This window comes from Bos indicus x Bos taurus, chromosome 5 (assembly GCF_003369695.1).
Source record: "Bos indicus x Bos taurus breed Angus x Brahman F1 hybrid chromosome 5, Bos_hybrid_MaternalHap_v2.0, whole genome shotgun sequence".
NCBI lineage: Eukaryota > Metazoa > Chordata > Mammalia > Artiodactyla > Bovidae > Bos > Bos indicus x Bos taurus.
In genome coordinates, this window is record NC_040080.1 from 12549763 (window position 1) to 12569784 (window position 20022).

Consider the following 20022-nt stretch of genomic DNA (forward strand, 5'->3'; position numbering starts at 1 on the left):
TTAAATGCAAATGTGTCTCTTAGATTAGGTGGAAATACAGCCCTCATCCCACAGTCCACCCTCCCTCACAGCACCTGTCCAGCAGGAAGGGGACTTATAAACACATTATATCACTTCATACAAGCAGAGAAATTGCCCTTTTACTGCTGTGTTTGAGGGCAGTGGGAGTACACTTGTGACTCTCCCCTTCTCCCCCAACCATTAAACTGGGTTATACATTTCACAGGGCCTCTCACGCCCACACACGCACAAGCTGGTGTCTAAAACCAGCTTTGGGAACAAACCAGAGGCGTTTCTGGCTCTAAGGTAAACAAGAGGAAGAAAATCTTTCCAAAAAAAGACTCATTCCTGGTAGCTTTATTTTAAAAACAGGGGAAATGCAACTCCTTGCATAAACAGAATTTAAAAGTACAACTTCTTCCTCCTCTCTTTCTAACTAATCAAGGGAGAAAATGACAACCGAACTGTCCATACAAATGTATTGTTCACACACTTAGTAGAGTAAGGCTTATGCTTCGGGCCTATTAGGTAAATGACAATTTTTTTAACTTTTCAGGGCAGAGGAAACTAAGGAAAGCGGAAATCCCTGAGCCTTAATCTTGGAAATAAGCTGGAGGCCCCCCGGCCTGGGTGACTGGGGACCATATTTGGCTCCACCAGCAGGAAGCCAGATGGTGTCTTCAGGCTGTTTCTCAATTTCCGGGATAAACCCACAGGATTTCTCTGCCAGGAGTAACACTTGCTAAAAGCAGGATGAGTGACCTCAGATAGCTCCTCTGGGGCATTGGAGCCACTGGGGTCAACGGTGCTGTCGCCACCGACTCAAAAGGCCACCTGCCAACGTGCCACATGCCACTGCCAGGAGCATAAACACACACACACACGTGTATGCACATGTATACTCCCCAGGGGCCGAGGCCAGCACAGCATCCCACATCAGACGGGTGGACAGCATGTCTGTCCCGCCACTGGGAGGTCTCTCCCACCCAGAGGAAACGGCAGAGACCAGACGGCAGGGCCTGGAGCCCACACAGTCTGACCAGCGCCCGGCGGGTGAGAGCAGCAGGATGGAACCAGAAAGAGGGATCGTCAACCCTCAGGTAAGGCCTCCTGGGACAGAGGGGAGAGGCGCCGGGGGCAGAGGAGGATGCTGAGGAGCAAGGATGAACATTCTGGTACTGGATACTCTCCCCTCGCTCCAGTTTATCCCTTTTCTCCCCATCTCCCTGCCGGACTCTCAGCTTGTTCTGAAATGTGTGAGAAAGGGACTGTTTGAATCCCTCTTGGGCTCCGCTTCCTCGTGTCAGTCAAAGTTAATTATGCTGCTTTTACCAGAAGACAATTGCACATCCCTCCCAGCACTTTTCCCCAAACCCCATAGCTTCTGTGAGGGCTGCGGGCAGTTCCGCTCCAGAGAAGAGGAAAGAGAGGAGTTTGGGTTTAGGGAGGGGGCAGCTGGCCAGCTCTGCATAGCACAGGTTGGAAGAAACTGGAGCCGTTCCCCCATCTCCGGATAAAGCTCTCCAGTGAGGGACAGAGTGTCTTCTTCCAACAGTGCAAGATCAGGAGGAGGTGGATACCTGAGGCCCTTCCTAGGGGGATGGGCGTGGGGGGGGTCAGTAAGTCCAGTCCAGTGCCGCAGGAGGAGGCAGAAGGGATCCCGACGAGGAGGGTCAGGTTGCTAGGACTTGTACTTTCTGACTGTTACTGAGCAGAGTCGGACAATAGAGGTTGGATGAGGACTTTTCAGCGTCCAACAACTGAAGGATGGAGGAGTCTGGAGATCAGGAATTTGTGATCATGGGATCTGTTCTTAGAGCAAAATCTTAAGCAGCACCCCAGTACGTGCTTCACATTGAAGCAGAGCTGTAGTGTATGTTGGGCCAGGTTGGGGGGCTCTGCCTTGGTTCCTCCACTCCTGGGACAAAACCACGGAGGTCCTAGAATTGCCTGGAAAGCTGTGTCCAAACCGCTGATGTGGTAGCATCTCGTCTCTGTGTCTTCTTCCTTGTCATCCATCCAGATGTGGTCCCGTCTCAGGGGTGCTGGTCCCTCCGCCAGTAAGGCTCTTGCCCTCGACTGGTTCCCTGACACATGCAGGTCTCAGCTCAAATGCCACTGTGTTGGGGGGACCTTCCCTCCTCCCTCTCAGGAGGAACCTCCCCTGATTTGTCCTCGCGTGTGCGTGTTTAGACGCTCAGTCCTATCTGACTCTTTGCGATCCCGTGGACTGCGGCCTGGAAGGCTCCTCTGTCCATGGGATTCTCCAGGCAGAATACTGGAGTGGTTGCCATTCCCTTCTCCAGGGGATCTTCTAGACACAGGGATTGAACCCAGGTCTCCTTGCATTGCAGGCAGATTCTTTACCATCTAAGCCACCAGGGAAGCAGTTACACTGCCTGTTTATTGCTTACTCAACCTAATCACTCTCATTAGGATGTGAAGTCCAGGCCAGCAGGACCTCCTGTTTATTCACTGCTGGATCCCTAGTGCCCAGGGCTGTACTGGGTACGCAGCCTGTGCTCAGAAAATACCTGTTAAATAGTCTACGGCCATACAACTCTGAACACGCCCCATCCCATCTGATCTCAGAAGCTAAGCAGGGTTGGGTTTGGTTAGTACTTGGATAGGAGAAAATACCTGTTAAATGAACCATGAGTTAGAGGGGATCAACTTTAAGGTCATAAAAGACTCAGGGCTCCAACCCAGATCTCTGACCCAGGGGTGTGCCCTCTTGTACTTCATCTGGTTCTTGCCTCCACTGGATCCTAAGTAGCTGAGGAAGCAGTACTGCTCATTTTCAGTCTCTGAAGAACGAATTTCTTATGTGCAACTGGGCTAAGCTATCCTAAATTACAGGCTAAGGACTCCGCACTTGGGAGAGAGGGGGATAGGGCTACGGGGGAGGCAGGGTCAGCCAGACCCTGACAAATGTCTCCGCCTCTTGCAGGTGACTGACACAGGGGTGCCCTTCTTTCCCTCTCTTAATACACTCTTTTATTCTGGAATCTTAGTCACACTTCCCTCTGGTCATCTTTGTTTATTTGGTTGGTCAGAAGGCTATCCATTAGTTTCCACAAATTCCTGACTGGCTTCTGGGTCACATTAAGTCTTGGATCTTTTAGGAAGCTGCAGTCATCTGAGGTGGCAGGCAGTGGTTAAGGACAGGTGGGGCCTCTGTCAACTGGTAGCAGGATTCCACCCTCTCCTCCCGTGCGGCTACCGCATGGGATCTAGAGGAGCGATGTGTATAAAGACCACAGCATGTCATGTACTGAGTAAACATTTCTTTCTCTGTCTGAGGATGGTTTTCCGGGGGTAGTTAAGCTCTGTTGACTGTAGATCAGCGTCTTATCCATCCATCCAACTGGTGTCTTCTGATCAATGGCCATATACTGAGCTCCCTGCTTTCAAGGTATGGAAAATTCCTCTTATTTCATGAGGTCAGTATAGTGGATTCAATTTCTCCATGAGCTAAATGTTGCTCCAAGACTAATTCTTAAATGTGTAGATGTGTTATTTATTCCAAGAAGGACAGATAGAATGTGAATGACTTACTGTTTTCCAGCCTGATCCCTCCAGTCCAAATTATGATGACATAGTATTTAAACCAGGGCGACTTTTTTTTTTTTATACCATTTTACTTTTTATTTTTTAAATATTTATTCATGTATTTATTTGGCTGCATTGGGTCTTAGTTGTGGCACGTGGGATCTTTCACTGCAGCACGTGGACTTTAGGAGCTGTGGTGTGTGGTGTTAGTTGCCCCGTGGCATATGGGATCTGAGTTCCCCAGCCAGGTATTGAACCTGAGTGCCCTGCATTCAAGGTGGATTCTTAACCATTGGACCATCAGGGAAGTCCCAGGGAAGCTTTTTCTTCATATTTATTTATTATTTTTTTCTTAATATTTATTTTGGGCTGTGCTGGATGTGGGCTGCACGTTGCTGCGCGTGGGCTTTCCTGAGTTTCGGGGAGCAGGGGCTACTCTCTCGTTGCAGTGCTTGGGCTTCTCGTTGTGGGGGCTTCTCTTGTTGCGGAGCACGGGCTAGAGTGTGCAGGCTCAGTAGTTGTGGCGCATGGGCTGAGCATGTGGAACCTTCCTGGACCAGGGATCAAATCGGTATCCCTTGCGTTAGAAGGCAGATTCTTAACCACTGCACCACAAGGGAAGCCCCAGGGCAACTTCCTTGACCATATAAATATTGCTCTCCCCTTTATAATCCTGACCTTAGAGGCTTCACTTATGTTAAGCACCTAGATTAACCCTTATTGACCAATATCCCATCACCAAAACAAACCAAACCAAAGGAAGGAAAATATTTATTAAGCCTCAACACTCAAATAAAGCACCAAAGAAACCATGATACCTGACTTTGGAAAGCTTATGATTAAGGGAAGGGAATACATACAGTCAACTATAATATAAAGAAACTGTTTAGTTAAAACAGTTGTTTCCCAAAGATGTGGTCCAATTACCACCAGCTGGTAGTAAAAGTATTAGCAACGGAGGACAATTTTCTTTTGTCATGGTTTTCATTATAGTTTTAGTGTGTGTTACAGAATATCTAACTAATCCATCAAACCTGTGATTTCAACATTTTTACTGCTTAAGATGAGGCTAAAGCAAGTGGCATGATACGCTTTAAGGCAGACCTTGCGACTGACGTAGGCACATCCTGAATGTTTCAGTCATCGTCTTAATTGTTGAGAAGTGTGATGGCTCGGGTGATATGAATCAGGGGGTGTGTGACTGTGCGTATTGATGGTTTCTTTTCACTAAAACCTGAAATCTTGAATAAAGTACAGCTGAAGTTTGGGAAATGCTGATCTAAAAATCATGAATTTAAGTGTCTGCAATCAGCAATGCAGGTGCTTTCCAAGGCCAGGACCGTGAGCCTGAGATGGGTGCAGTGGGCCAGCTGTGAGGGAAAGGGTGACCGGGTCCTCAAGGCAGACTGCCACTACCCAGGCATCACAGGAACTGCTCCCTCCCAGGCTCTGGACTTGATTGGTTTTCCATCTGCCCCAGCTCCCAGAGTCTGGATGCGTGAACGGCTGAAGACCAGCCCTTTCTTCCCTTTGAACCAGTGATGCGTCCCCACCCAGAGTGTGGAGACCAAGATGCTCTCCCTTCTCCTTCCCAAACTGAGCTCTTCTCCAGCTTGCACATTCCCCTAAATGGATTCAGTCCTCAGCCCCCTTTTTTCCACGTGTGCTGGAGGTGGAAGGAGACAGGAGGATGATAGGAGACAGTCTCCTAACATGAAAGTTGCTCAGTCGTGTCCGACTCCTTGTGATCCCCATGGACTACACAGTCCATGGAATTTTCCAGGCCACAATACTGGAGTGTGTAGCCTATCCCTTCTCCAGTGGATCTTACCTACCCAGGAATCGAACTGGGGTCTCCTGCATTGCAGGCGGATTCTTTACCAACTTAGCTATCAGGGAAGCCCTCAAGACTGGTACATATCAAATGCAAACTCAGTATAGAAGGAGTGTAGTACAGCAAGAGACAGAATGTAATGGGAGTGGAGGTAAAAGTGACTCATGAACAGGAGGGCTAGAAAGTGCTTGGCAAGTATCTTGCAATCGACATCCAGAAAACAATTTGGTCATACGTATCAAGAGGCTTAAAAATGAGCCAGTAATCCCACTTCTAGAATCAACCTAAGAAAATAACCAGACACATGTTCAGATGTGCAAGGATGTTCACTGAAATATTATTCATATAAAAAAAATGGAGTAACCAACAATGAAGGAATGGTTAAATAAATTTTGAAAGTGAAAAGTCAAAGTGAAAGTTGCTCAGTGTCCAACTCTTTGCAACCCCATGAACTATACAGTCCGTGGACTTCTCCAGGGCAGAATACTGGAGTGGGTAGCCTTTCCCTTCTCCAGGGGATCTTTCCAACCCAGGGATCGAATCCAGGTCACCTGCATTGTGGGCAGATTCTTTACCAGCTGAGCCACAAGGGAAGCCCAAAATAAATTTTGACACTTCTGTTAATAGATATGGATGTTGAGGTTTGACAGAAAACAACAAAATTCTGTAAGGCAATTATCCTTCAATTAAAAAATAAATAAATATAAAAAATTATATATCATGGAATTTTTTTTCAGTGTTTGGGAAGAATATTTCAACAAATACCAGCCTGAATGTGACAGGGGTTTGGAGGGGAATGGATACGTGTATATCTATGGCTAAGTCCCTTTTCTGTCCACCTGAAACTATCCCAACATTGTTAATCAGCTATTCTCCAGTATGGGGCTTCTCAGGTGGCACTCAAGTGATAAAGAACGCAGGAGATGCAGGAGACATGGGTTCAGTCCCTGGGTTGGGAAGATCCCCTGGAGGAGGGAATGGCCACCCACTCCAGCATTCTTGCCTGGAGAATCCCATGGACAGAGGAGTCTGGTGGGCTACAGTCCAAAGAGTCGCAAAGAGTCGGAAACAAATAAAGTGACTTAATACGCATGCACTCCAATATAAAATAAAAAGTGTAAAGGAAGAATAGAAAAATGCTAACTATATTTTAAGTCAAAAAATTAATTTATAGAGAATGTTTATACAGAACTACATAAACATTTATCCCAAATGCCTAAAAAAAGAATCATATAGGATAAATACATACAGGAAAACTATTCACAAGAAATATACCAAAATGTTAATACTGGCTACTTCTGGCTTATAAATACTTATTTTCTTCTCTTGCTTTTATTTTTACTTTTTATTTCCTTTACACATTTTCTTCTAACCCATATATTATATTTAGAGTAGGAAAAAAAACCCTGCAAGTTAAAAAAGAAAAATAAGAGAAGTAGCTGTGCCTACATGCAAATGAGATTTGTGAACATGAGCCACAGCAGATACATACATACATGCATATTTATTTCCCATCTCTGACTACCATGGAAATAAACAGCTGACTAATCCATGTTAGTTGGTTTCTCCTTTGAAGTGGTTGTCCCACTTTTTAAAATTTTTACGTAGTATTAATATCTCAACTCTAGCTTTTCACATCTGAGAATGTGCTGAGAACAGACTTCAGAAATGTGAGGTCCAGGGACAGGCCTGCAGGCCACTGAGCTCCTTCAGAGGGACACTGTCAGACATAAACGGGGGGGTGGGGGTGGCTGCACCCTGATGGAGTTACATCTCACGCCTGATGACCCCAGCAACACATCCTGCTATCATCCACAGAAGAAAGCAAAAATCACTGTATTACATAGAGAGATACAGAGGTGATAGCTAGACAGACAGACAGATGACAGAAAGATCTGGGATGCATCCTTGGAGGGGCAGTCACTAGGTGGACTCGGAAGCATGAACAGGACTGAGCAGCAGAGAACATTCTAGCTGTGAGGACAGTGTGAACAAAGGCAGGACATCATGGGGCATCTTTGAGGAAGGACAAGTAGCTCAGTTTGTCTAGACTACATGGTGAATGGAGAAAAGACAGTGAGAAATAAGATTATAAAGGTAGGCTGGAACCAGACCATGATGGACCTTGAAGGCCATGTCACCCTCCTCTGGGGTACACTAACCAATGGCTCTGGTGACGGATGATGTTCTGAGCTCTGCAGAAGCACCTGGGCTTTCAGATGGAGGCCCTGGAGAGGGGCCGGCCAGGATGAAAAACGTGGCCATGCCTCCAAAGATCTAACTTCCTCCCAGAGCCGAGTTTAAAATGGCTACCTGCATTGAAATAGGGCAGACCTAGCAGATCCAACAGAATGAAGGCCTTGTTTATAGAGGAAAAAACTGAGGTCCAGAGACACATGATATTCAGCTGGACCTTAGAATCCTCATGCACACAATCTGTCCACGTCAGCCACCACATTGAGCCAAGTGTCCGATGGACAGCAGACAACACTTCAGTAAATACGGTGTCTGCTGACTAACTACATGCTCAATCTGCAGGCACAGTGAAAGGGTCCTTCAAATACACCAACCAAATAATCCTCCTACCCACCCATCGACCATGACTCCGCCTTTAATGGGGAACAAGCTAAAGCTCAGGGAGGCCAAACACAGCATCAGGGCAGGAGGGTGGCAGGGCCAGGGCTCAAACCCAGGTCTTCTTTCTGCGCTGCTCTGGCTTGGTGGTTTTCAGATGTGGTCCTGGGGCAGCCGCCTCCAGTCACTTGGAAGCTTGTTAGAAATGCAAATTCTCAGTCCCCACTCCAGACCGTCTGGTCAAAGCTATGGTTTTTCCAGTGGTCATGTATGGATGTGAGAGCCGGACCATAGAGAAGGGTGAGCTCCTTCGAACTCTGGTGCTGGAGAAGACTCTTGAGAGTCCCTTGGACTGCAAGGAGATCAAACCAGTCAATCCTAAAGGAAATCAACCCTGAATATACATTGGAAGGACTGATGGTGAAGCTGAAGCTCCAAAACTTTGGCCACCTGATGCGAAGAATTGACTGGAAAAGATCCTGATGTTGTGAAAGAGTGAAGGCAGGAGAAGAGGGCAACAGAGGACAAGATGGTTCGATGGCATCACCAACTTAACAGACATGAGTTTGAGCAAACTCCGGGAGATAGTGGAGGACAGAGGAGCCTGGCGTGCTGCAGTCCAGAGGGTCACAAAGAGTAGGGACAAGACTTAGTGACTGAACATCTCCATATTTACAAGATCAGAAGCCCTGGACATGAGGCCCAGCAATCTGTATCCTAGTACATTCCCTGCTGATTCTGATGGACGTGAAGTTTCAGAGCCACTGCTTACAGACATGGCTGATTGATGTTGGGGCACAGGGGGGTGGGGGGCGTGTGGGGAGATGGCATAGAGGCTCCAAGGCTGGCCTCCTTTCTCCGAGGTACTCCTAGATCCATGAGCCCAGGGGAAGCACTCACACCTGACCTGCAGGGAGCAGCCCGCCCAGGGTCCGGAAAAGATGGGGGCAAGCCCAGGGCCCAGGCTGGAGCGGATGCCAGGGAGGGGGGCTGTCAGTCTCCTTCTGAACCTTCTGAGAGCACAAAGGCCTCAGCCCCCGAGTCTAAACTTCTTGTTTCGAGGCAGACACCACTGCACTGTCACTGCTGCTGCCTGCCTGCCACTCACCTGGGGGATTTACACCCACTCTGATGAGAGACGCATTGGGGTACTGCAGCCCGGGAGAGAGGTGTCAGGCAGGCCCACCCTACCCTGGGAAGACTAAGCATGATGAGGAAACTGTGAAGACGGATGTCTCTCTTCTGTCACCCAGCCCTGCCTCTCACACCAGGAGGGCAACTCCAGGCAAGAGTGGGGACTTCCCCCTGGGCACTCCACACTGCCCTGAGTGGGGGGCTCATGCTTTCTCTTGGGGTGGGGAAAAAAAAGCCCAGGGTCTTGGGGACAGGAGGAGGAAGGGCAGCCAGATGAGGTCATGCAACGTGGAGTGTCTCTGCAGAAGGGCTGCAGTGTCCCGGACAGCCAGCCTCAGAGCTGGGCGCTCGCCAGGCCCCACGCCAGGAAAATGGAAAACCCGTGGGCCTGGCCGAGGTGAACTCCCTGTTTCCACAGCCCCCATCCAGGAACCGGGGGAGTTCCCCGCCCCAGGTGCAGGGTCAGGCTTCGGTCTTTGTTCTGCGTGCTTGCCTGGGCACCAAGTCCAGGGACCCGAAGACTGCCCGGACGCAGGTTCTCAGTCCTCCTCTGCACACAACTAGCTAGTCTCATTCACACAACTGGGAACTTTCTCCTTCAGCTGCAGTTTCCTAGAAATGTGGCCGCCCCGTGTTATGATTCAGACAGGGCTCAGTCCCTAGGGGTGCCAGGGCAGGGCGGGGCTGGCAGCGCTGGACCTTCGGGTCACGCCCTGTCTCTGCCTCTCTGGTTTTCACAGAAATCCACACAATTGAATGCTCATCCACACCCCTTGCTGTGAACGGTTTTCAACAGGGTGAGGGCTGGGAGTGGGGAACAGAGATCTTGCTAAACCCATGATCGCTCTGTTGCCACAACAGTCTCTGTGAACCGGATTCTGGCAGCAGCTCCAGGCAATCACTGGCCAGACAGCCAGTGCCCTCCCAGTCCCATGGGCCTCCAGGGGCTATGGGGCTCAAGGAACAGAAGCTTTGGACTCTGTGAAAGCTGAGCTTTCTCCTCCCCAGAATCTGACAGTTAGGGGACGCAGCTTGAAGAGGAGGCGGGGGTGGGGTGGGGAAGGAGAGCAGAGGGTGGACAAGCTTCAGTTTAATACAGTGTCCACTGGTGTCCCCAGACCCCAGGAGTCCAGGATTGCCTGTGCTGTCCCCACAGGCATTTCACAGTAATAGCAGCCTACAGGAGACCATCCTTGTGAGGGACAGAGGAAAAGAGAGGCCGAGGGATGGAGAGACAGGGCAGAGGGGAGCCCTGTTGCCGCCTTTTCCATCCTCCACAGGAGGGACCTGCAGTATTTTTCCTCCTCCTGTAAGGAGTCAGCACCCTCCCCCGCCACCCCAATGTGACCTACTTATCTACTCCCTTTATAGGGAGGGACCCTGGACAGCATCCCAGTCCAGGGCAGGGCTGTCTGAGTCTCAAAAAGACGAGTTCTCTAATAAGAGAAATCCAGACGCTGTAAGTGGGCTTCCCTGGTGGCTCAGATGGTAACGAATCTGCCTGCAATGTGGGAGACGTGGGTTCGATCCCTGGGTCGGGAAGATCCCCTGGAGAAGGGAATGGCAGTCCACTCCAGTATTCTTACCTGGGAAACACCGTGGATAGAGGAGCCTGGAGGGCTACAGTGCATGGGGTCACAAAAGAGTTGGACACGACTGAACAATGAATACTAGACCTGTAAGGTGGTAGGGAGGTTGGACAAGGCTGGTAAGAAGGAGGATGGAGGCTGGTGGCTCCCAAGGACAGTGCTCATCTGTGGCTGCTGGCCATCAGGCCCAAGTCACAGCCTGACTAAGGGGAAGAGATATGGGGCCCGAAGGAGTGGCCGGGGCAATCGAGGGAGTGCACAGACTCAAGGGAAATCGCACAGAACAGCCAGCTCCTGCAGGTTCTCCAACACACTGCCCCGAGAGCATTGACCTGAGGTATCTCACCTCTGAGCCCGTTTCCTTATCTGCAAAACAGGGATAATAATTTCTACTTCAGACGACGATGAAAAGAGAAATTATGTAGCCCACCCTCAGTTCCTTCCTAAAGAAAACTCGACTAGGTCTCAGAATAACTGCACCCTCAGGATAACAGCGACCCAGCAAGGAATCTGAGGCTCAAAGAAGTTAAATCATTTATGCAAAGTCACACAGCCAGGAGCAGAGCTGAGGTTCACGTTCCTGACTGTCTGCTCCAGACATGTGCTCTCAAATCCCACCCCAACCCCCACCAGAATATCACTGGCCTTAATGAGAAAGGGTTTGGCAAAACCCATGTCCCCACATCTTAAGTAAATTTAGAATGCTGAGTCAGATTGGGGCTGGAGGAATCAAAGACTAATTGGCTTGTATAATGCTGTGGCTTTATCCTCTTGCCTTCTGGAGGCTGTAAGCGGCTATCTGCTCTCAAGCCGCCGGGCCTCCAGCCTGGCCTCCCTCCAGCCCTTTCTTCTCACTGCAGCCACAGGGAACACTGTCCTGCTTCTAGCCGTGGTTCCCGGCTGCCCTCAGGATCTCATCCAGACCCAGTGCAGCCAGGGCCCAATCTATCCTCAGTAGGTCCTAGGCCAGGGGGAGGCAGCCCTATCCTGTTTTTTATCAAATGTACCAAAATATACCCATGCTGCTACAGTTGTGTCCCCGACTCTTTGAGACCCCATAGATGGCAGCCCATGAGGCTCCCCCGTCCCTGGGATTCTCCAGGCAAGAACACTGGAGTGGGGTGCCATTGCCTTCTCCAATGCATGAAACTGAAAAGTGAAAGTGAAGTCGCTCAGTCGTGTCCGATTCTTAGTGACCTCATGGACTGCAGCCTACCAGGCTCCTCTGTCCATGGGATTGTCCAGGCCAGTGTACTAGAGTGGGGTGCCATCGCCTTCTCCCAAAATATATCTTTGCTGCTGCTGCTGCTGCTAAGTCGCTTCAGTCGTGTCTGACTCTGTGTGACACCATAGATGGCAGCCCACCAGGCTCCATTCACTAAATACAAATGCTTTCATGTAAAAAAATTTTTTGAAAGGCTTTTTAATCATTTGAACCTTGAAAAATCAATTTAAATACTCAGTTTTCATACACAGGTGCTAATACATTTTTTCAGGCCTCAGATATTTGGGGTATTTGGAAAGTGCATAAGTACTACATGTACATGCCGGTCACCTCTGACTCTGTGACTCCAAGGACTGTAACCCGCCAGGCTCCTCTGTCCATGGGCTTCTCCAGGCAAGAATGCTGGAGTGGGTTGCCATTCCCTTCTCGAGGGGATCTTCCTGACCCAGAGATCGAACCCTCATCTCCTTTGGCTCCTACATTGGCAGGCTAGTATTGTGCACATGGTGCCTAAGGGCTGAAGGAGCCGTCTGTGCAGCGCTGGGGCCACCCCCCACCAGGCCTTTGTAAAGACTGTTTCCTCTGCTTTTGTTTTTCCTTCTATAAATGTAAATGCTCACACCATTGTCCCCTCCCACACTGCTCTGTAGTTTATTTATTTTGACCCAAGTTCACAGATACTTAACCTCTCAGTTTCCTTGTGTGTAAAACAGGAATTATAGTGACAACCACTTCGTGGGGCTTTTAAGAGGACAAGTTCATACATAAAATGAGATTCATGAACCATCACCTGGAAGCATGTTAGAAATCTCAACAAGATCCCCGAGATTCAAATGCCATTTCAGTTTGTGGAGCCCTGCGCTAAAGCACTGACCACAACGCCTGTTACATGATAAAAACTCAGTGACAACTGTGTTGATCACTATCATCATGACTACTAAAGGTCAAGCTTTTACGGTTGTCTCCAGTTTCCCTGTTTGACTTATTTTTAACTCCCAAACTCTAGTTCAGTGGTTCTCAAATGGAGTTCCTGGGGAACACTGGCCTCCCTGGCTCATCCCAGGTGAACGCAGAGGCTGCCATCAAGAGGTGCTTCCTGCCCTCAGGCAGCTTCCCTCCATCTGCAGGAGACCCAAGGATAGAGGCAGCTGCAGCAGGGCAGCAGCCGGGGTGAAAAGGGCTGCCAAGGTGCTCGAGGAGGCAGCTGATCCAGGCGCGGGCCAGTGGGGGTTGGGGGGAGAGGCAAGGAAAGTTCTATTTAATCTAAGAGCTGAAAGATGAGCTAGTAACCCAGGATTCTCCCCCAAAGTGGCAATGTGGTCAGCACTTAAACAGTGGACTGACTGCTCCCACAGTGTGAGAGGGGCTTTAAAGACTCTTAACTTTGCTCCAAGGAGCAAAGCCCCATCGTGAGTGTGTGTGTGTGTGTGTGTGTGTGTGTGTACGTGCACACGCGCTCAGTCATGTCCAGCTCTTTTCCAACCCCATGGACTGTAGCCCGTCAGATTCCTCTGTCCATTGGACTTCCCAAGCAAGAATACTGGAGTGCGTTGTCATTTCCTTCTCCAGGGGATCTTCCCAACCCAGAAATCAAAGACGCATCTCCCGCTTGGCAGGTGGATTCTTTACCACTGCTCCACCTCAGAAGCGGGTAAGACATATTGTGGATCTAGATCCACTGGCTTTGCAGTTTCCTCCCCCACGCAAACAAGGGAGCCCTGAGGGCTTGAGTCTGAACACTGTACGTAGTGTGCCGGTATGAAGCCCAGTTACTTATAATTAATTCTGGCTTCTTTGCAAACCAACCCTCAGTAGAAGCAGAACTGTTGTTCTGGGCACCTGGGGTTCCTCAACTGCAGGATGAAAACAATGATCCGCCCCTACAGGATACCTGTAGGGATAAAGTGGGAGGTCCCCTCCCAGGCCACACAGCAAGACAGAGGCAAGTCTGTCTTAAGTAGCAGAGTTCGGCTCTTGAGTAGCAGCATCTGGGCCCGCGCGGGCTGGATGTAAATTTCTTTGCAAGTACATTTCTTCCGACGTGTACTTGCAAAGACCATCCCACCCCTGCCCCAGTCCAGACTGCGGGGCTGAGAGGCTGCAACAGCCAGTCAGCAAGCAAGATGCGGGGTGGTCAGCGGGGGCCAGCGAGGGTCTCGGGTAACTGGCTGGTTCTGGAGAGAGGAGAATGGGCGCTGTTTCCCGTGCCTGACAGTCCCTGACGGATGCTCTGAGGGGTCCAGAGCAGACACGGCCCAGTGCGGACGCTCGCAGAGGCCCCGTGAAAAGAGGAATATTCGTTACACCACTTGCTTTACAAGCAGTGCACTACAGAGGGCCTTTCCCGCCCCACGCGCCACGAGAGGCCAGCGCGCAGGGCCAGATTGGCTGAGAGGAGTAGAGCCGCCGCCGATTGGCTGAGAGGAGGCAGGGCCGCCGCCGATTGGCTGAGAGGAGGCCGGGACGTCGCCGATTGGCTGCAAGGGGCCGGGCCGCCGCCGATTGGCTGAGAGGAGGCCGCAGGACCACTCTGCGGGCCCAGCAGCACAACCGCGAGGTCAGCTGACTTGGTGCGGCTTCGGGAGGAAGCCGCGATGCGGCGCTGGGCGGGCGGTGGGTTTGGCCTTGAGCTTTTGTTACGTGGCTTTATCGCTTCCTTCCCCTGCTGAAGGCCGAGGCCAATCCTCACCCTTTTCTGGAGCAAAACACCCCCTCCCCACTCGGCGGCTCCAGCCTGATGGTAGAGGACCCCTTCACTTGGGGCGGGCGGACGCGCTGACCGTGGAACCGCCGGGGCTATTTCGGTTCCTTCTCCGCCCCGCGGCCTGGGCTTCCTGCTGAGTTTCCCTGCGCTTCCCTTAGCTCACCAGTGACCACAGACGCCGCTTTCAGAGAACTTGCTTTATGTCAAACAGACCATTTGCGTCTTGTTTGCGTCTTTTTTTTGTTTTTTTTTTTGGCCTGATTTTTTAGGGCAACGGTGCGGATATCCTTACCCATTCCCCCTCCCCCTATTACAGGTGAGAAAACATGCAGTTCAGAGAACTTAATTTGCTGAATGTCACAGCTCGGAAGTGGTTCAGCTGGGGTTCACCTCCTTGGCTGGCTGGCTGCAGCACTGTGCATTTTTCCCCTGCACTGCTCTCCCTCTGGGTAAGGCCAAGCCAGGACCCTGCTGAAGAATGGTTGTGGTCTGCCAGATTCTACCCTTGAGTCACACTGTCTTCAGAGACATTTGCAGGGGTGGGGTGGGGTGGGCAGGCTAGGAAATAAACTAGCTCTAAGGAATTGTTGGAAAAGATTTCCCCTGGAGCCTGTTTTCTTCAGCGCAGGGATCTAATCAAAACGAGTGATCTGGAATTCTTTCCTGGCTTCTGTGAGGAGCATCCTGGTTTAAGGCACGTTCCTCCCCGCATCCTCATGCCCCTTCCTGCCCCCTGACCCAGCAGAGAAAGGTAAGGCCCCGCATGTGTCTAAGGCCTCTGCCACTGAAGCTCATCTGCAAATCAGGCATAAAGGTCGGGAACCCAGAGAAGGAGAACGCGAGGCTTGGGCACAATCTGCTTCCAGTGCTCAGAGTGCCTGAGAAAGACAGCCAGGTCCTAGGTCCTCTCCTACTTGTCCCCTTGTAGTAGACACATCTCACATTCCCCTGGAGAAACCTCTTCCCAGGGGTAGGGCAGAATAGTGTGAGAAAGTGGCAGCTTTAAAAGTCAGATACATTGTACACCTGGAAGACAGGGTTTTTGTGTTTTGATGGGACATCTGTAAGGCCATGGCTGGTCTTTACTATTTAAAAATAGTACAAGCAAATCGCCAAGTAATTCCACCTTGTAAACATAAATACATAAGAGAGAAGCTAGACAAAGGGGATGCAAACAACTTATGCATATCCCTTCTTATCTCTTGTCCAAGCTCCAGCCCTCCATCCAGCAGGGATGGGTGGGGGCATCAGCAACTTCAGAGCTACAGAGAGGGTGGGGCGGGGGGTGATTCTCCTTCTACATGGAAGTAAAATGATATGAACAGGGTATTCAACAGGTAAAAATACCGTTAAAAGACAAGGAGGAACAAAAAAGTTATCAGGCACCTGAGGTGAATTGATGGCTGTAGTTGAAGGCCCTGGAGCCAGAGAGGGGGAGGTCTGAGCCCATAGTGCTGGGGCTCCAGTATTGTATTTAAAAAAAAAAAAAAAAACTTTTAACTTTTCTCAGGTGGGAAGCTAATCCCTACCCTTTTGTAAAGCTTCAGTTTCCACGTTTGTAAAAGGACTTTAGATAAGATGGTTCCTAAGCTGCCACACATCTGGAGACTCCTGATTCTGCAGCACCCAGATATTTTCATTAAATGATGCTCGCCTCCTCCATCTCAATAATGTGTGAATCATCTGACTGACTGCTCAGCTTCCCTGCCTTATGAGATCACCCCTGCCTGTTCCAATGCATTTGGCTGCCAGAGAGCAAACATTCCATGTGTGAGCTGGGGCTACATGTTGTTGTGATGATAGATCTGGCAAATTTGAGGCATGTGAGTTTAATGTGAAACAGCACAAAATGCAGTCTCCCGGGGGCCTGGGCCTGGTGCAAAGCCCCCTGATTCACTTGCAGGGGGTGTTGGTTGTCATGTGTTGGGGCTTGGAGGAGCCCAGAACCATCCACCTACCTATCTACCCTCCTCAAAAAGTTGTCCAGTCTACCCTCCCCTTCCATCGGGTAGGGTTCATTATGCCCATAATCATCAGCCTTGCCTGCTAAGCCAAAATTCTACTTCATAGAACCCTGGGTCTCTTCATTGCAGGCAGATTCTTTACTGTTTGAGCCACCAGGGAAGCCCCTTGAGAATCCACTGTTGGGGCTAAAGTTGTCCTCAGGAGGCACTTGCTAGAAAATCTGTGTACACCACACACGAAAACACAATCATGCTTCCCAGATAGCACTAGTGATGAATCCGCCTGCCAACGTTGGAGACGTAAGAGACACGGGTTTGTTTCCTGGGTCGGGAATATCCCCTGGAGAAGGAAACAGCAACCCACTCCAGTATTCTTGCCTGGGAAATCCCATGGATAGAGGAGCCTGGTGGGATCCATGGGGTCACAAAGAGTCGGACGCGACTTAGCAACTAAACAACAAACACAGTTGTGGTAGATGGTCATGCTCTCTCAGTAACCACCCACAAACAATTTCCAGAAGGTACCAGGAACCCCTTATAGGAACCTCACACCTTCAAATCCACAGATGAAGCCACAGGTTAGGGTGGGAAACAGGATTCTTCTTTGCAGTTAATTGTCACACAGTGTTCTGAGTGCCATCACTGAGCGTACGAAGGAGAAGGAAGGGAAAGGGTGCGGAAGGGGCACACGTTTTAACACGTTCAGCACAGTGGTCAAGAAAGAGGCTCTGGCTCTGGATGGCTTGGACTTGAATCCTGGGTCTTCCATTTCCTTGCTGTGCTGTCTAACCTAAGGCAAACTATTTAACCTCTCTGTGCCTCAGTTTCTTATAGGATTGTTATGGGGGTGAAATGAATGAATTCTGGTGAAGCACTAAGAAATGCCTGCCCCATGTAAGTGCTCTATGAGTGTGACCATTATTGTGACAAGTCCTCCACTAACGACCTTACACATATCATTTCTTTAACAACCATTTCTTTTGAAAAGGAAAATCCAGGAAATAACTGCGTTCTACACTACTTACAACAATGTCTGTGACTGGGGGTGTATGTGAGAAAGGAAATAAACAGATATTTGGACCAGCCCTTGTTTCTTCTGTTAGTCCTTTCTATAATATATAAAGTGTTTCTTTTTTCTTTTTAATTTATTTTTATTTTTGGCTGCACTGGGTCTTCGTGGTTGTGCAAAGGCTTCTCTCTAGTTGTGGCAAGCGGGGGGCTACTCTAGTTGTGGGGCAGGGGCTTCTCCTTACGGTGGCTTCTCCTGTTGCAGAGCACAGGCTCTAGAACACACAGGCTTCAGCAGTTGCAAGTGCTTAGGCTTGGTCATGGTGATGCAGAGGTTTAATTGCCCCTCAGCATGTGGGATCCTCCCGGACCAGGGATTGAACCCATGTCCCCTGTACTGCAAGGCACTCTCAACCACTGGACCAACCACCAGGGGAGCCCCCATAAAGGGTTTCATACAATGCCTGATTGCTTTTCTTTTTACTTCTGACATAATAATATGAATTGGAAATCTTTCCATATCAGAATGTGTAGGACTATCTCATTTTTTTTTTATCTCATTCTTTTTAAGTGCTGCACAGTATTACACAGTATGGATATACAATAGATTATTTATCCATTCTCATATATTTATTGGGCACCTAATATTTACTGTGTCCATACGGGATGTGAGAGGAAGCATAGGTGGCAAAGTCACACAGAGCATGTTCCCCAAGAAGCTTGTGATTTTGGGGGGAACCCAGGACTTGGGTGAAATAATCAGAGACCAATACAAGAAGGCATGTGATAAAATATTCAACTGAATTTAAAATTTAAGTGTCCATGCTAGTGATTTAATAGGAATAACAATAGATTGTAATGATGCAGCTGAGGGCCTGCCTCCTGGAAGCCTTGGCTGGGAGGGACAGAGAGGAAATTTACCCATTAGTTCTTCCAGCCTCACTGAAAGATTACTCAGGGCAGGAAGGACACGCCTGCACTCCCTTACAAGCTGCAACACAGCAGCACTGGTGTCCCAGCTGGAGGTGGAATGCAGCAGGCCTGGTGGCTCCTGCAGCTCGCAGGCGTGGGCAGCCCTTTGCTGCCGATGTGCTTCCGGGGGCTGTCCTCCCCTCCACCTTCTGCTGGGGGCCCATGCTGCTCTGCTTGAATCCCAGGGGTGCAGACCCCTCCAGGCACAGCAAGTCTGCTCCAGGAGCCAGAACGAGAGGCCCTCTGTCCTCTGTCTGGCCTTGCTTCCAGGGTCGTGAGAATAGCTGCCCCATAGGCCGGGCTGGGGATATTCTGTGCGTAGGTACTCGGAAGCTTTTGCCAAGGTTGTATTTCTTTTACCCCACCCCTGAGCTCAAGTCACTACCTAAATCAGTCACACTTGGCTGCCTCGGAGAATTAGGGGGTGTTAAAGCCTACACTTGACATTCCTTCTGCAAGGCCCTACCCAGCGGCCTTTTAATACCTTAGTGGCGGTAAATCTTTTAACCTCAGCCTTGACCACTTACGCTTCCACACATGCCTCTGTGTTGACAAAGTCAATAGTCTATGAACAGAGAAATATTTATTAGGCACTTACTATGGATTTAGGTCTGTACAGAGCCTGGGGTTTGGGGTGTTGGGGGAGGGAGGGTTATAGGAAAAGAGAGAGGTGGTCATGCCATAAGGGCTTAAAACTTCAATGTGCAGAGAAGCACAACACAGTAGATCCACAAGCGATCAAAGTGGGTGGCGTGGACAGACTGCTGAGGGGAGCAGAGAAGCCACCCTGGTGGAGTGGAGGGCCTCTAGCCAGTCGCTTTTGACGGGAGCTCTATTCTCACTTCCTAAAGAATCCACATCCTGGGACTTCCCTGGTGGTCCTGTGGCTAAGACTCCAAGCTCCTAATGCAGGAGGCTGGGGTTTGATCCCTGGGCAGGGAACCAGATCTGCATGCTACAACGAAGATGTGGCACAGCCAAATAAATAGATGAATATTAAAAAGAAAGAGTCCACGGCAGTTCCTCCAGGGAGTGAGGTCAGTAAGACAGGATGGCCCGATGTGGCAAACAGATCCACATTCTGTTCTCGGGGTCACAGAGAATCAGCGTTTCCCCCTCATCTGAATGACTGTCCCACTTTTTCCTCTAACTTTTAATTTTCCAGTACAGGAAAGTGGAAAGACTTGTACAATAATATCATTAAACTCTTCACCTACATTCATCAACGCTGTCATAAGTACTTTATCTCCTTCCGTAGATATACATTTCCTCCCTCAGTTGGAAGTAAGCTGCAGATACCATCCCTAAACACTTGATGTAGATCAGCTTTCATAAATATTCTCCTACACAGCCCCGGTGTCACGTTCCTTCTAAAGAAATTCAACATTGATATAAAGCTCATATTCATCTTTCCTAATTGTCCACACAATGACCTCTATTTGTAAATTAAAATGTAATCAAGGAAG

The 20022-nt window shown here is 49.5% G+C and overlaps 1 protein-coding gene across 2 annotated transcripts in view; it reads left to right on the top strand.

The window, feature by feature from the left end:
* Positions 1 to 714: 714 nt before the first annotated feature.
* NINJ2 (ninjurin 2) overlaps positions 715 to 20022 on the top strand; it is a 72265-nt gene continuing 52957 nt past the window's right edge. The window contains exon 1 of one of the 2 annotated variants that reach the window (XM_027540999.1): positions 715 to 1100. In XM_027540999.1, the coding sequence (XP_027396800.1) occupies positions 954 to 1100 (147 nt within the window). In that variant the 5' untranslated portion in view covers positions 715 to 953. The remainder of the gene's footprint in view (positions 1101 to 20022) is intronic. The other variant, XM_027540998.1, reaches the window with a different exon arrangement.